The 16,199-nt window shown below is 40.8% G+C and overlaps 3 protein-coding genes across 3 annotated transcripts; 1 reads left to right on the top strand and 2 right to left on the bottom strand.

Moving 5' to 3' along the window:
* The first annotated feature begins 98 nt into the window (after positions 1-98).
* On the top strand, positions 99-7,710 carry LOC146452547 (uncharacterized). The gene is made up of 7 exons (XM_085097538.1): positions 99-716; positions 2,265-2,359; positions 3,289-3,448; positions 4,455-4,518; positions 5,371-5,651; positions 6,582-6,750; positions 7,251-7,710. The coding sequence occupies exons 1-7, from the start codon at positions 150-152 to the stop codon at positions 7,448-7,450; spliced, it is 1,536 nt and encodes a 511-aa protein (XP_084953664.1). The 5' UTR covers positions 99-149; the 3' UTR covers positions 7,451-7,710.
* On the bottom strand, positions 7,611-12,803 carry LOC146452546 (uncharacterized). Its single transcript, XM_085097545.1, has 3 exons — positions 12,250-12,803; positions 10,728-10,901; positions 7,611-8,593 (listed from the first exon to the last, which is right to left on the bottom strand). The coding sequence occupies exons 1-3, from the start codon at positions 12,706-12,708 to the stop codon at positions 8,096-8,098; spliced, it is 1,131 nt and encodes a 376-aa protein (XP_084953671.1). The 5' UTR covers positions 12,709-12,803; the 3' UTR covers positions 7,611-8,095.
* A 1,872-nt stretch (positions 12,804-14,675) lies between these two features.
* On the bottom strand, positions 14,676-16,199 carry LOC146452545 (neuromedin-K receptor-like). The gene is made up of 2 exons (XM_085097625.1): positions 16,114-16,199; positions 14,676-15,842 (listed from the first exon to the last, which is right to left on the bottom strand). Exon 2 carries the CDS (start codon positions 15,779-15,781, stop codon positions 14,738-14,740), a length of 1,044 nt encoding a protein of 347 aa, XP_084953751.1. The 5' UTR covers positions 15,782-15,842; positions 16,114-16,199; the 3' UTR covers positions 14,676-14,737.

The following is a 16,199-nucleotide window of genomic DNA, read 5'->3' as shown; positions in this document are numbered from 1 at the left end:
AAGAATTCGGAACGTTATAACAATAACAAGCGTGACCAAGGGTGTGTGAACATGGTTATAATAGCGTGACTCAGCTTCTGTGTACGGCGCGTGACCTTGACAGCTGAACTGAGGGTCGCCTACATTGATTAACTGGATACAACAGAAACATGGACAAGAGGTTGATCTTGGCCTTCTTCGTGATATTTATATCTATTTCTGAAGGCGGTTCCAGATCAAGCGCGATGAATTCGGCAATATGTTCAAAAGCGAATTCAAACTTCAAAGTTGTTTTCCAGAAAGAGCCTCCTTATGTGATAACCAACAGATCCCGCAATCGCACGAAAGACCGCAACGGTTTGCTCTTCGAGTTCGTGGAAACTGGCTTGGGTCACTGTTTTCGCCAATACGATTGCAACACGAAAACCATCAGGTGGAAAGAAGTTTCGTCTGAAGATAATTTGATTTCGTCCATTCTGAATGAAACGGCGGACATCGCTTTTCCGATCGCGCCATCTCTTTCTTCTTCGCTAACTCAAGAATTGGAGGAGTCCCACAACTATGACGTGACACTCGTCGGAGCGTTTAATTCGCCTGGCTTTGCCATGGTGATCGATTACAATGCTTGCAAGGAGAAAATAGAGAAGTTGACTACCGATACAATCCTGTCTGCATGGCCTATTTGTGCTGTTATGTTATTGCTGGCAGCCATTTCCGGCATCTCCATCTGGGCATTGGTAAGTGGCTTTCATCTCTTTTAACCCACGAAGGGAGCAACACCGCGCCTCCCCCCGCCCCCCTTGGGAAAGCCATGTGCGTACTGTGTAAACACAAAGGATGTCTTAATCTAAGATCTTATACTAAAACGAATAAGTTTTGACAAAAGAACATCACATGCCTCTTGGTTTTGACTTTTTTGGACTGAATTAGGCTTGAAAACTGGGTGAAACTAAAGATAAAATATTTCGGTCGAGATCAGGTCTGTGACACTCTGTTGCTTTCAAGAACTGTCCGTTTCCGCATCTTATGATGCTTAAATAAAATGTCATTCCAGCATGTCCATTATTGAAGTCAATATTTATCAAAATTAAAATGAACATCTCGTTTGCTTAAAAAATTTACAAAAATCACAGTGGTTGGAAATTTGAGCCGAAGAAATTAAATGATTTACCCTCTCCCCACGGGAGATGGATTACGTATTATAACTTCCAGCATTAAGTAGAAAGCCCCCTTCCCCACCCACCCCCCCCCCCAAAAAAAAAAAAATAAAAAAGTAGTAAAAGTGCATCACTTCAACCGAAGGACCCTAATGTCACAAAAGTTTCAAATGGAACGATACGTACCCACGCGTACGGTTTGATTTCTCAATCGGAATTTCCGTGCAAGCCAAGCAAGCACACCTCCTCTCTTCTAAGTTTTAGGAGAGGAGCAACCCCATTCCCAGGGGTATTCCATTGTCCCTTTCCCCGCCCTCCAAATTTATAAGGGAAACGCCCTGGAAACGAGGTTCGTTATATACCATAATATATGATAGGTTTGAATGCTGTTCAAGACTGAATTTTTTTCGGGCTTTCTTTTCGCACTCAAATTTCTGCAAGGCCAGTGGACTGCGTAGAAAACTTAATACGACAGCGACATGATAGAGACCAAACCGAGAATCAACAGAATGCGGCAACCGTGGACAGCTGTTTCGAGCTGGTTGGCTCTCGTCAGCACGGTGTAGCACAGCAAAAAGTAGAACACCAACGTGCATTTGGTAGACCACTAGTACTCGACTCGCGTTGTTGTTCTACTTTTTTCTGTGCTACACCGTGCTGACGAGAGCCAACCAGCTCGAAACAGCTGTCCACGGTTGTCGCATTCTGTTGATTCTCAGTTTGGTCTCTATCATGTCGCTGTAGTATTAAGTTTTCTACGCAGTCCAGCCTTGCAGAAATTTGAGTCATTTATGTTTTGGCTGATTAGATCTTTTACAGATCCTGCGTACACCTGCAGCATTTTCGTTGTGCGGTTCCTTACTTATTGTTTTCTTTTCGCAACTGCTTATTAAAGTTGTGTAAATACCTGCGAGGGTCTTTCTTCTATTTAAACTTTCACCCGCAGTTCAAATATATGTTTTTTATATTCGTATTCATTTAATTGAACTGGTTTCTAAAATGACACACCAGAGGACAGGGCAGTGACACTCAGGATTCCATTCAAAAACACAAAAGTCACACCGAACAACAAACATCTGATGACAGGCTATGCTAGTAACATGAAGGATTGTGGGTTTTCTTTTGCAGGAAATGAGGGCCAATCGGCCAGAATTCCAGTCCTCCTTTGGAAAGGGATCATCCGAGGGATTCTGGTGGGCTCTAGTCACCATGACAACTGTCGGGTAAGGACAACAACAACTGCCCCGATTGTGATCTTTTCAGTTCCTATCAGTTTCCCTTTGAAGTTTTGAGATAAACGAAAAAGGCCAACCTCATTCCCAAGAGAAAAACCCTGGGAAAGAGGTTGTTGAGTATAAGGCTTCAAAATAAACTCTTGGTCAGTGCTGGAGGGGAGGGGGGGGGGGGGAGGGAGTCGAACATGTGACCTTCCATGCACCTCATACCTGCCATGTCTCCCGGATTACCTGGACGTTAGTCCAATCCCTGGTTTGGGCTAACTTCCGTACCCCCGTATGTACACGGTCAAGGCCAAAAATGCTAACAAAAACATACAACAAAGACATTTCTCTGGCTTCATAACCATTGCCTTTTAATAGTGTCCAGTGTCAATCAGGGCATTTCAGCATGTAGGGGGGGGGGGGGGTTAATAGTTTCTCATTGTAACCGGTGGATCATTTAGGTCCACTGGAAATGTATATTTTATTGAGAATGATTTATTATTCAGTAAATGACACAGGCATACTCGGAAAAAGGAATTCGGAGTGCTCCTATCGGGAGTCGAACTCGGATGCTCTACCAGGTCAGACCTCGTGGGAGCTAAGGCTATTAAACTAGGTTTATGGGACATTCTGCATACTGTTAGGATTCGATTGTCGACGTGTGGCATATGCGCCATAGAGTGAATGTGATGGTATATATTATGGATTTGGTTGATTGACTGATTGATTGATTGATTGATTGATTGATTGATTGATTGATTGATTGATTGATTGATTGATTGATTGACAGTCATGCGCAAAATGGAAGAGCTCTGGGGTCGAGAGTGATTCTTTACGCGAAAGTGAAGATGCACGCGTTACAATTGACTAGATCTTTGTAAACTAGTTTGCCACGTCCAGGGACACCTAACAAGAAAATGTCATTTTTTTAGATATGGCGACAAAGTCCCTCGGACGATCTATGGCCGTCTTTTCAGTGGACTGTGGATGCTAACTGGTGTTTGCCTGATCGCCGTTTTTACCGCCGCTGTAACCAGCGCCATCACTGTGTCTTCTGTAGGTTCAGACTGCAAAAGCACGCAAGGAAAAAATGTAAGTGAGCGTATTGCTTTCATACAATGGCGGATCTGAAGCACCGAGAAACCTATATCCTTGTTGTTGTTGTTGTTGTTATCGTGGTATTTTGCTTTCGATTACCTCCGAAAGTGGACAAGTCATTCGTTATCCAGGCGTTCAGACGGTGGATAGCAGCGTGAGGAAACTCCTATGCGAGTGAGGGAGGGGAGGGTGAGAAGACTAATGAGAGAAGGCCTCTCACTGGTCTCTTCTCGTGTTTTCGCGCGCGCAATTTTTCTCGCCCCGCTCCTCACTATATGAACACCCGGAACAGGCCGAGGGTTGACCACGAGTACGTTTCGGAAAATTTCTATGACATCCGCGCTTCGGAGAAAATTCCGTTTGCATTTTGACCGTCAAACCGAAAATTTTGGCCAACTGGAAAGCGCTCCTGGTCTCATGTGCGTATTATGCTTGCGTCGTATTCAGAGGAGACGGGTTCCAAAACCAAACTCTTTCATGTAAATATAAGGAAAATATTAGAAAAAAAAAACCGTCAAGGGAATTCCGATGTTGATTTCTTAGACTGAAGGAGTAAAAGACTATGAAATAAACTTATCTCATTACAAAGAAGATTTATACTGAAAAAATAATGAGAATGGTGTATCATTCAGTGAGTGACACAGGCAAACTCGGAAAAAGAAAATCCGAGTACTTCTATCAGGAGTCGAACCTAAGACCTTCCGATTACTAGTTCGGATGTTTATTGTAAAGGATTTTATTGCACGACAAATTACAGACTGAGAACAGGTATGAAAAGGAATAAGAATGTGCCTCCTTGCCATTCACAGTCAGTGGGGAACAGTTTTCTGAGAAAAGAAATGTATTTTGATAAAGCTTCGAAAAACTAAAACAGCCGAAATGAGACGCTTTGGGTTACACAGAAGTTCTGAACATTCCACGACCGTAGCTTTCTGTCGACGAACTGGCTTTACGTAACTTCCCCAAAACAGTGAAGTCACCATGTTTTATCTTGTTTAAGCTCGCGGTGTTAAATGGGTCTGAGGCTGAAAAAGAGGCACGGCACTTTGGTGCGAACGTAACAAGTGAGTATTACTGCAGACAAAATCATTTTCTACAAGTTGGGACTAATTTATTGAATGATGGATAGACGGACGGACGGACGGATGGATGAATGAGTGAGTGAGTGGGTGGGCGAGCGAGCGAGCGAGCGAGCGAGCGAGCGAGCGAGCGAGCGAGTGAGTGAGTGAGTGAGTGAGTGAGTGAGTGAGTGAGTGAGTGAGTGAGTGAGTGAGTGAGTGAGTGAGTGAGTGAGTGAGTGAGTGAGTGAGTGAGTGAGTGAGTGAGTGAGTGAGTGAATGAATGAATGAATGAATGACGGATCAACGAATACAAAGTGAACGCTGTTATAAAGCCATGTGTAACTAATAAAAAAAAAAAATATTCTATGTACATGTATACATCATCCTATATAACAGTTAAAGGGTTTAACAGTAAAAATAATAGTATGGACATAATAAAACGTGAGATAAAAAGAATTGGTCACATAAGTACTGATTACATGAGCAGCGGTGGCTGGAGAGATGTAATTTACTAAGATATTCAAATATGGCAAATTTAAACCTTGGTAATGAACTGATTACCCTGATAGATCTTTGGAACTGTTCCCATCCGCTGCTGCTGCGTATTAAAAGTTGGTCTGTCCTGTTTTGTATTTACAGTGTTTTTACTTTAGCAAGATGTAGTAGAGTATTTTCACGAAGATTCCTATTGTACACATTACATCTGAAAGAGAGAGAACCTCGTAATTGTATTGCTTACGTCAGGAACCCATAGTCACCGGCTTCTGTTTACGTTCAATGTGATTGGCTGGAATGATTAGTTTGTGTTTTAAAGGACACCGTGCTTTCGTACCAGTTGATTCTTTCCTTTCACAGCGTACAACACAGAAGAAGAGATGTTGGACAGTTTACAAACCGGTGAAGTTGAAGGTGTGATGCTGGACAGACTCAAAGCGTATTATTACCTGCACCAACTGAACAACGATCACCTGCGTGTGGCGCTGTTGTTGGATGATTCACTGCAATATGACGTGGCATTGATTGGCAAACGCTTTCCAGAGCTCACGGCCAAGAACGGCTGTTTAGCAAAGTATTTTACTAACAACCATCGTCACCTGAACGGCAAACTGATGAAACGCTACATAAGTCCAATAAAGGTATGGATTATATTATAGCCCCTCTCACTCATCAAGAATAATCACGTCAGAGGAACACGCGAGCGATCACGAATATCAGTTGCAGCGTGGAGCGCGACAGGAGATTTTCGCGCGAGTTCGTGCGTTCCACTCAGTCGTCTATTCCTGAATGGAAAAAGAGGCTGTTCTGGCCAAGTATAGACCCAGTATACGTACAGTTGTCTGTGTGTAATACTCTTTTAATTTACTTATTGTTATTTGCAACACCGGCTAGTGACGCTTAGCTCTCGCTGCATTCTTGCTACATCAATATTACTACGTATTACCCCCTTATCTACCCCCTTGTCTTGTTCGTCGTACGACTGCACGCAATCTGGGGAAAAAAAGCCCGGGGTAAACGTGAAATTTTATTCAAGGGAAACATAGGCGAATTACCTCGCTCAATGGAGTAAAACCTTCACACGGACGTTTGTAATTTCCTGGTGCAAGAGGAAAACACGAGAAGTCCGGACACAAGCTACAAGGTGGAGAATGAATTGGAATAAAAATAAATTAATGTTTTTTTTTTTTTCGGTTTTTCCTAAGTCATTGTTGCTCTAACTGGCCTCGGCTGTTTAAATAACAGACCGAGGAGGGAGGGCCGCGAACCCCTAATCTCGTCCCCAGGGTCTCTCCTCTTCTCTTCCCAGGGAGCGGAGAGATCCTGGGAACGAGGTTGCTGAATCCCCCCTCCCCCGAGTGTTTGCCTTGTAGCAAAAGTAGTCCTGTTTGGAGAACGGAGCTCAAAGCTCTTCTCTGGTTAGACTCCCAGACAAGAATAGCCTGCGAGCCCTCCCCCGAAAGCTTGCTCGCAGGAAGGACTAGAAAACCCATTGGAGTCCTTTGATGACCTCGTGCTAAGGGTGATTGTTATCCCGTGTTAATATCAGTGGTACTCCTTTCTTTTCTCAGGCTTTAGGATCAGCCACAGACACTGTGGGCGTCCTGTCAATCAACTCACCTACCAATCAACAGCTCTTGATAGCTTCTCTGGGTATTTTTGTTTTGTTCTTGGTTTGCGGTGTATTCTGGGAATTCTTATACCGACGAAATCACCTCAAACTCTTCAAGTCCACGAAAAGTAAGTTCATTCGTCATTTTCCCGGTCATTCTTTGAAAATGGAATGGGATAGACAATGAAACCAGTTTAAGAACAAATTGTACCTAAGTTTAAAAGACACCTCCGTAAATCATATGTCTCTTACAAGGAGAAATTTGATGCTGATCACTGTTAGGGCTTAAAAGGTATATATTTTTTATGAGTGATTATTTAACAATTATTCCACTCGCACTTGTTGGATATGAGATGATAGATAGCCAACGAGGCCCGTAGCGCCGAGTTGGCTATCTATCATCTCATATCCAACAAGCGCGAGTGAAATAATTGTTTTATTAAAAACAATCGAGAAATGCTGCTAGATCTTACTGATTTTGCTTTGCAAGAACAACCATGGTCGCTATTTCTTGGGTACGGTATAATGGCTCATATACCATGGCCGCTAAGCCAATCAAATCCCTGGAATTGCATTATACAATGATCCAGTTTTTTTTTTTTTTTAATAATTTGTTTTATCCCATAAGGTGATCAGACGAGCAACTTATCGCTGAACCAGCAGTTAGCCGAGGTACAAGAAGGTCTAGCAAAGCTTAACGCACAAGTACAGAAAATCAAAGACAACTTACAGGCAGCTGGCTTAAGGAACACTTTAAGCATTAACAATACACAAGACACGAGCAGTTCTATGGAATCAGAAATGTCCACCTTGTCAGCACAGAATTAAGTCTTAAATTCTCAGATGTTATGGGAGATGACGAGCAACAGTCAATAGGGTGATCCGATAACGATACCAAAGTAATCGATACCATCAATGCTTACCATCAACCCTCATTTACAACTTTGGAAAATGCGAAATGTCCTGTAAAACGGTTTAAAGCAGCCCAGAAGATTCATTTCTTGGTTTATTCATAGACAAAACAGACAAGCATCTCTATTGTTTGTTATTTTAAAATAAGTACTCTATATTGTATATTAAATCACTTTTAGAACTCTATTCCGTTGCCTTTGAAGCAATATATACATCAATCCTCACGACGAAAATCGGCAAGTTTGTATACAGGCTTTCGTTTTCGGTTAATTTGGTAACAGTAAAAGTTGATTTTTGATTGAAGTCTAAAGAGTAAAACATCAGCTGTTACAAGACAGTATCGAAAACGATTTTATGTTTACGGTGAAATTAAAATAATATTACGCCAATAAATCAGTGTCAAGAGATCATGTTGTAGATACGTACTATCGACCCTCAATCATAAGGTCATCTCTAAAGGTCCAGTGTTTGTTGGCCTACCGTGTTCTTTGTACACGGTCACCAGACTTTGTTCACGCGTTAGCCACGAGCATTGCAAGGCTAGTTCTCCTACGTTCCTTGTCAATTATATCTTGGCACATCTGACAACCACGTGGACTGCACGGGTTCGTCAGCGCAGCAGCTGTCGAACCACGCCAATAGCGAATCAGCAAAGTGCACGCGGCCCTCCCGGTGATTCCGATACAAAAGCGCGCCAAACAGCACGACGGCAACAACAACTGGCGCGAAAATTCCCCACGCGGACTGCGTGTCCACGCAGACGCACACACTAAAAATTACAAGCGCAAGGACCAGATAAGCAACGAAACACAGTTGATAGTTTGGGATGTCGCGTATTCTGGCGCGAAATTGGAAATTTGGTCTGACAATTCTGCATATGGAGGCCATCTCCTCCACAGACGCTCTATCGACTTCTGCTGAGCCCTCGGAGTCTCCAGTCAGAGGGACTTCTTCACAGTCGTTCGCTTCCAGCGCGTCTTCGTTTGGACTGCTATGGCTGCCGTATGTGGTGCGTATTACTGGGGTCTTTTTAGGTTGTGGTTTGGGATACCAGAAAACCTAAGCGTCAAATAGGACATTTTCACTATGGCGTCATTTGATTACAACTACCAGAATCCTTCAGTTTTTTGTTTTCTCATGCTAATTAGAGCTATTGTTCTTTGCTCTCCACTGGGATTACAAAATTTGAATTTGAAAAGGAAAACGAAATGAATTCTGGTAGTTGTAGTCAAATGACGCCATCATGAAAATGGCCTATTAAGAAGGCGACCACAGTGAAAGTTAACAATGAATCGAGAAGTCTCGTACATGTACTATTTCACCTTAGGACAGGCCATTTTCACTTATATTTAACAATTATTCCACGTGCGTGCGTTGGATATGAGATGATACATAGCCAACGAGGCGCTACGTGCCAACAAGTGCAAGTGGAATAACTGTTTTATTAAAAACAATCTAAAAATATTCTAAATTTTTTTCGATTTCATTTTGCAAACTTTTGAAAGGTAACCCTTTGGCAATAATAATAATAATAATAATAATAATAATAACAATAATAATAATAATAATACTAATAATACTAATAATAATAATAATAATAATAATAATAATAGTAATAATCATCATCATCATCATCATCAATTCTCAGCACGCCAGTAGGCGCATAAGACCGAGGCTATTATATTATAATAAATCATTAAAAATTGGATTTTGGTTGATGTCATTCCAGACTTTTGATTGGCTTAGCGGCCATTTGATATCAGTCATTATATCATGCTCAAGAAATAGCGGCCATTAAATAATTATTGTCTTCTGGTCTATTTTTTTTTTTTTTTTTGCAAAATGAAATCAGCAAAGATTTAGGAATATTTCTTGATTGTTTGTAAATTATAAAACAGTTATTCCGCTCGTACTTGCTGGCTATGTATCATCTCATATCCAATGCGCACTCGTGGAATAATTGTTAAATAGTAGGAGGAAGTGAATCGAAGTTTAGAGTAATACGATAACCCTTCTTTAAAACGTTCAAACTGGTTTAAATTCCTCTCTTGACTAAAGAAACTTTGGTGCTGCGTCAATGGCAGAGTGGAAACGAAGCTTTGGTCATTGTATATTTTAATGAAGTTGATAAACTCAGTACATTCGTTTTTGATCACCTTTGATTATCATCAAAGACACCTTTCTTCAAATCAGAACAACAATTGCAAGCATTTTTATGCTACCTTTGGTACCAAGCAAAGGTAAACGAACCTTTGACATGTGCACATTAAAAACCATTAAAGATGATGAAAAAGACAGACTTTGACAACTTTGGCATATGTTATGACATATCAGAGACAGAGTCAAGTCTAATATAAAAACATATCCCACTTCCAAAATTGAAAAAAGTCATCCTGCATTCCACCTCTCTAGTCTCTATGACCCATATTAGTACATTTACCCAACAAGGAAATAGTATGCTTTGCATGCTCTGAAAAACTAAAAAACAACAAAATACTTGTTATTTACCTCCCGATATGTACTGGATTTTGTGCACGAGTTTTTCATCAGTTTGTCAAAAATAAAGAGACTAATTCATAAATTATATGGTAAACTTATTAAAGGACCTGATGAAAAATGGGAGCAGGTGATGATTTAGTCTTGGAATCCAAATAATCTCCTCTTAATTCACTCCAATTTGGTATACAGATTGGTTATTGTGTCAAAAACATAGTGCCATATTTACATTGTGATTTATAAGGGCTAAAATCTGCCAAACAAGCTGATGACTTAAGCCTAAAAGCTGAACCAACTCAGTGTTAAATGATGCTGAAAATGATTTGCTTTCTTCTCTGTTTAAACTAAAACAAAGTTCTAACATGACAATTAACAAGTCCGTAGGCCAAGGTAGAATGAGGTTTTTCCGGAGATATTTGGATTCTGAAGGCCAAATTGCCACTTATCCCATTTTCTACCATGCCCTTAAATAAAATGATGTTAAATATCCCACACCTCCCCTTAATATTAAGGCCACATATCAGAAAACCTATAATAACATTGGACTGTCGTTCTGGCCCTGGTTTTTCAAAAAGCAGATAAATCTATCCAATGGATAAATTGCTATCCAGCAAAATGTAATCCAACCAAAACATTTTATCCGCTGGATAGAGACTTATCAGCTGTTTGAAATACTGGGACCAGCTGTACAACTTACCTGAATTCCATTAATATAAGCCAATGTACTTGAGAAATATGTCATGATAACATACTGTGGTGGCAACTTCAAAAGATAGGTGGCCAAGAAATCTGTGGTTTTGCCCATGAGCCCCAGCACAACTGAGGGTGTGGCCTGACCACTTGTTGTCCTAAGACGCATGTTCAAAATTACCTGCAAGGTGCAAGCAGCACATTACAGGCAATAAAACTGAATGCTACCAGCAATTGTGAAATTCATTGATGTAACAACTCTACAATATAATACTGAAGGAGTAGAGAACTACTACATTTTGAAAGTTTCAGAAAAGAAAATCCCTTGCCTCTACTGTCACAAGTACATTGCATTTACATTTTTTGTATCATAATTTAAAACTAAGAGAAAATGAGTTCCTGAACACTGAATCTAGAAACAGTTGTGAAAGTGTAACTGAATTACCCCTCTTACAGGGTATATTCCAAACATTTATGACAAATTTATTGAATACGTGGATAACTAGATTTGCAATATTTCATTTTCACAGTTCTGAAGTAGTTCATGAGGCTTAAAAGCCTTCATTTCATTTTTGTAATAGGAGACGTCTTATAATAAGAGACAACATGTTCCCAGCAATGGCTTATTACCCCCCACTTTGAAGGAATCATTGAAGTTTGCGACGGACAGAAGATGAACACATGAGGTATCTCACAATGAACGCAGGCAGATGTATGAACTGCCTTCCAAACTCTTGCCTTCTTTTCTTCCTGTGTTGTCAGACTTTTTTGGGTCACTTTAGCATAGCAGAAGTTTTACAGAGTCTAAACGTTTGACCTCAGTCACCTGAGTGCCCCCCTCCCCTCCCCAGGGAAACACTAGCAAGCAACCCACAATAAAGGAAGTAAAAGCACTGATTGCATGTAAGGCTACACACATGCAATCCAATCATCTGAGATGACATGATTGGAGATAAATTAGGAGCATTTCTATTTTCCCAACATGTCCCAGATTTCTGCAATGGTTGGTGATTATTCCTTACATACGAAAAAACATACATGAATGGTGATCTGTTTAGCACAGTAAGAACCCTTTGGATGCATTTCAATTGTCATAGACTGCGAGTAGTCATCCTTTTCTCCTCGGATCACGAGCGCAAAGTGACAGTAAAATTATGCAACTTACAAAAGTGAAGGAGAAGGGATTGGGGAGAGGGAAGAAAAAGTCTTTCTTCTTCCTTCCCACCGTGCCTGCATTTCTTGCGGCTCGCAGCTTTTCTGCTCACCACACACCACTTGCTAGTATAGACATGCACTACAGAACTTTAGACAAGAAAGAGACTGCTCGCAGGTCAAAAAACAAATTTGTGGACTTTCCCCTCTAATTCTGGATAGTTTCCAAAACTTTTTAGTTTTATCCAGCAATGACAACATCTGGGAGCAAAATCACCGATCATCTGGGATTTTCTCAACATATGAAATTGGGGGACAGGTCTGACCTTTGGTACAAAAACTTCTTACTGATTTGTAATATTATAAACAAAACTTACCTGTGGAAATGACTCAACAGACCATAGCACAATTGCGATCCACTGAGCGTTAGGTGCAGCATTTTCTACCGAAAGTTCCAGACTAATCACAGCAACCCAAATCAGAAAACAGCCAACACCGTAAAAGAATTTCAGCTGCACAGCATGCTTGGAGTAGAACCAAAATTGAACGAGAATGAAAAACTCTAACACAGGCATATACACTGCTGATATTTTGATATACATAGGTAAGATTACTGAAAAAGCGAAGAAACCGTTGACTAAAGAGGCTGTAAAGTTAGCAGTAGCCCACAGAATACTGAGGCCCTCCACGGAACGTCGTTTCCAATTCTTCCATATTTGTGGTACCAACACAAAGAACCAGAGAGTCGTGCTGATGTAGCCACAGACATTCGCAAAGCCACACACAGCTTTTGGCCACGTCTCTCGGCAGTTGTCGTAAAGAACGTTTACACCCATTGGCTTCTATCTGGTGGTAAATACGATAAAACTTCGCCATGAATATAGGGACAAAGGATTCGCCATGTTGGAAAGTGTAAGCCGGAAGTGTCCTGTGAATGTAGGGGGTCTGGGGACTAAGGTTCACGGACCCCGGGAGGAAGGGGAAGGGGAAGGGAGGGGTATGAGGGGATTAAAAGCACGGAGCCCTTCCTTGTTTAGGTTAAACTGATTGAAACAAAATAAAAGTAGTAAACATTACTGTCACGCTGTTGACTTTGTTCGGCGTTCGTTTCGCTGACTTGGGTTCCACGAAGCTTGCAGTTACAAACCAGAAAACGAAAAATCTGGCTCCGAGACCTACAAATCGACAAAAAAGCTCGACCGTTGAACCTTTCTCAAAAATAACGACTTTATCTCATTCGCTCTCCTAAAATATCTCGGCCGTCGACAGACAATAAACCAGAACTTTGGAAGCTGATATATGGTAAAATGGCAAATGCTACTTTAAAGATCTTTTAAAAGAATTGGTCTTAACACGCTTGTATGTAACGCCACTGAATACAAGAGGCCTACATGGGTGTATATTTCAAGACGTTTTCAGGGCTGTCGGATTTGCCAGAGCCTTTCAGGGCGTTTCGACGTTCTCTTTTGGCTCTTGGTTTCAAGGAGTGACAAGTGACGGTCAACAGGGAACAGGGAACAAGGAACAAGGAACAGTAGCTTATGGCCGAGCTTATGCCGAGAACCAGTTTTAATTGTTAAATGCCAGGATTTGTGTTCGGCTGAAATACACCATTTTCACAATTACTGCATGTCAGCCCGGTTCTGCACCGACGCATTTTGATATCTATATGCTCGATACGTTTTATCTTTCACTGTAGTACAGCACGAAGATGTTTGGTATGCAATTATACAGTATAAATTATTTATCTCTCATTACACATGTGGAATTCGCAAGCACCGCTCATCCGAAAAAAGTAGTAGTACTTTTTTAATAGTATTTTATTTAGCTACGTTGCAAAGAATGAGAAATACAGAAAGGTGTACGTGAAAATTACACGTACAGTATACTAAGAATAGTAAATGAATACAAGTTAGAATATAATGAATGATTACCTATGTAGTAAATAAGTAAAGTGAAGCGATAATAATAGCCAATAAAGGGATGTTCAGTCAGTACAGAAATGGCAAGCTTCATTCAAATAATCTAAAAGAAAGAGCAAGGCTGATTTCACGGTCAGGGAAGTATATTTTCCAATATTTCGAAAGGCACGGCCTTTCTTCTTCAGGGTGTGTTTGCCGTGTGCCGTTTGCCGTGTGGCAAGAGAAGTAATTGTAACGTCTCTTGCCACAGGGTCAGTCTCTCAAAACATTCCCTGAATAAGAAAGGCCTTACCTTTCGAAAAATTGAAAAATATACTTCACCGACCGTGAAATCAGCCTTGCTCTTTTTTTATATTATTTGTTTTCCAATTTTTTGCTGATTAGATCCTTCACTACAGGATCCGGTACTTTTATTTTGTCGCGGTGTTTTTACTGAAGCTTCGTACAGCTCGTTTTGTAACTTTCAATTGGTATATCGTTGCAAAAGGCTTTGTATAGGAGGTCAAGTATCAAGAGGTATTTGGGATAACTCCTCAAATAATATTTTAAAATTGTCTCTGACTATCACGAGCCGTAGGTTACTATGGAAACTGTACTTTCTACATGATGGTATTTCAAATTAAGCTGAAATATATATCGCCTCAGCCAATCACAATTCAGAAATTTCCAAGCCTGTTGTATATAATACCCGTAATGTTTGCGCAACATGTTTTATCCATTTCTTGCGAAATTAATGTTAATTTCAATTCTACAGTACTGTACTCACCTCATTACAGTAAACACACCTTTTATTGAACACTGTTATTTTGTTGCCGCCTCCTCCCCCCCCCCCCTCCCCCGCCATACGTAATATTTACAATTAAGAAATCTCTCTTTAAGAAATTATTTTTTACTTTTTCTTTCGTGGTTTTCAAATCCAAATTAAAGCGATCTTCGTGCAATGTTAGCGTAACCCAGCACAACAAGACGAACGCACGAACAATCTTTTAAACCCTTGTCGAAATTTAACGTTGAAAAGTGCGTACAAACACGGGTTAAGAGCACTATTGCTGTGCGCAAGGAAAAAGCGCCAAAACCTTAAGGAGCAAGGAATTTTGTCATATATAACTTTAGCAATAAAATATGTCAGCCAACAAATAACGAACGCGGCTGTGACGGTCAACAACATGTAAAAAGTCTTTCTACTTGCTCTGTTTCGACAGTTTTGCCTTACTCTTCTCCCATCAGTACTGTCGCAAAGTCGTGGATTGCTCCTCCGTAGTGTTATTACTATCACAGAGTAAGATACAATGATGAACATGAAAGGAAAGCCGTAGAACGCGACTAACAGCAACGTGTAATATATCACTCTTATTTCAGGGTGGCTCTTGCCGAACGCCCTTGCAATGTTGCCGCCGCAAACAAATACACCAGTCGTGTTTTTGAATACAATCTCCAGTGAATAAAAGTAGGGAATTTGAACGGCTATGGCTAAGAGCCAGACGAAGGCGATGAGGAATTTTGAGGATTTCACGGTGATTTTCTGCCGTAATGGAAAGACTATGACAAGAAATCTGTCCACTGCCATTATGAGCAATGTGAGAATGGAGACCAGGATACCGACAACATGTAGAAACGGAACCATTTTACACAGTACTGTACCAAATCCTCCTTGTACAAGCCATTCACTTCCTCGAAGCCAAGTTACAGCAGTTCGAGTCATGTACACCAAAGTGATTGTCAGATCCGTGGCCGCTAAATTCACAATGAAAAAGTTGAAAGCGAGTTTTCGCATCTTCTTGTCGCGCCAAACTACATAAATTGTCACCGAGTTTCCAAAGGTTGATATGGCAATTATCAAACAGTAGGCAGCAACTCTAGCTACACGTTGTAATACGGGATCGTCACGGAAATTACAATATCCAACGTTAGACCACCGCGATGTTCCATTTTCTAAATGCTTTCCACTTGCGTTAAAGGCGGTGCTGTTAAATTCAGCGGCAGCCATGATACTTTAATAAAACGCAATCACACCGGCTGAATAACTCTTCTGAAAGCCAATTGCAAGCCTGTTGAGAAAGGCAGGAAACACTAGTTTTTATAGAGAAAATCCTCATATGAGGCACGTATGCATTAGCGCGAGCAGGGCCGGAGAAAGCCGCGTACAGCCTTGCTGGAGAAACAAATGGGCCCCTACCGGGCAATATTGAGTACACTCAGTAATTTGCATTCTATTTTTTTTTTTTTTGGTTACTTTTTATCACTATTCAGTGTAAATATGTCTAGCCATCTAGCTTTACACTAAAATCCTCCTCCATAATTAGGGATTACTGATGATACCTTTAAAAAGACGCTCGAAAATGTTCAAGATGCGAACAGCCGTCCCCTCTGACAATCTGGCTAATTGCTTGGCAGACTGAACAGTG

The sequence above is a fragment of the Pavona decussata genome, unplaced genomic scaffold (assembly GCF_977016875.1).
Source record: "Pavona decussata unplaced genomic scaffold, jaPavDecu1.1 SCAFFOLD_366, whole genome shotgun sequence".
In the NCBI taxonomy this organism is placed as follows: domain Eukaryota; kingdom Metazoa; phylum Cnidaria; class Anthozoa; order Scleractinia; family Agariciidae; genus Pavona; species Pavona decussata.
The sequence above is the reverse complement of the archived record's forward strand: the minus strand, read 5'-3'. Positions and strand labels throughout refer to the sequence as shown.

Coding starts and splice junctions, on each gene's coding strand:
- LOC146452547 (XM_085097538.1), top strand. CDS start 150: ATGGACAAGAGGTTGATCTTGGCCTTCTTCGTGATATTTATATCTATT. Junction 2,360..3,288: donor GTCACCATGACAACTGTCGG/GTAAGGACAACA, acceptor TCATTTTTTTAG/ATATGGCGACAAAGTCCCTC. Junction 4,519..5,370: donor CTTTGGTGCGAACGTAACAA/GTGAGTATTACT, acceptor TTCCTTTCACAG/CGTACAACACAGAAGAAGAG.
- LOC146452546 (XM_085097545.1), bottom strand. CDS start 12,708: ATGGGTGTAAACGTTCTTTACGACAACTGCCGAGAGACGTGGCCAAAA. Junction 10,902..12,249: donor CTGTTGAGTCATTTCCACAG/GTAAGTTTTGTT, acceptor TGCACCTTGCAG/GTAATTTTGAACATGCGTCT. Junction 8,594..10,727: donor CTTATATTAATGGAATTCAG/GTAAGTTGTACA, acceptor TTTGACGCTTAG/GTTTTCTGGTATCCCAAACC.
- LOC146452545 (XM_085097625.1), bottom strand. CDS start 15,781: ATGGCTGCCGCTGAATTTAACAGCACCGCCTTTAACGCAAGTGGAAAG.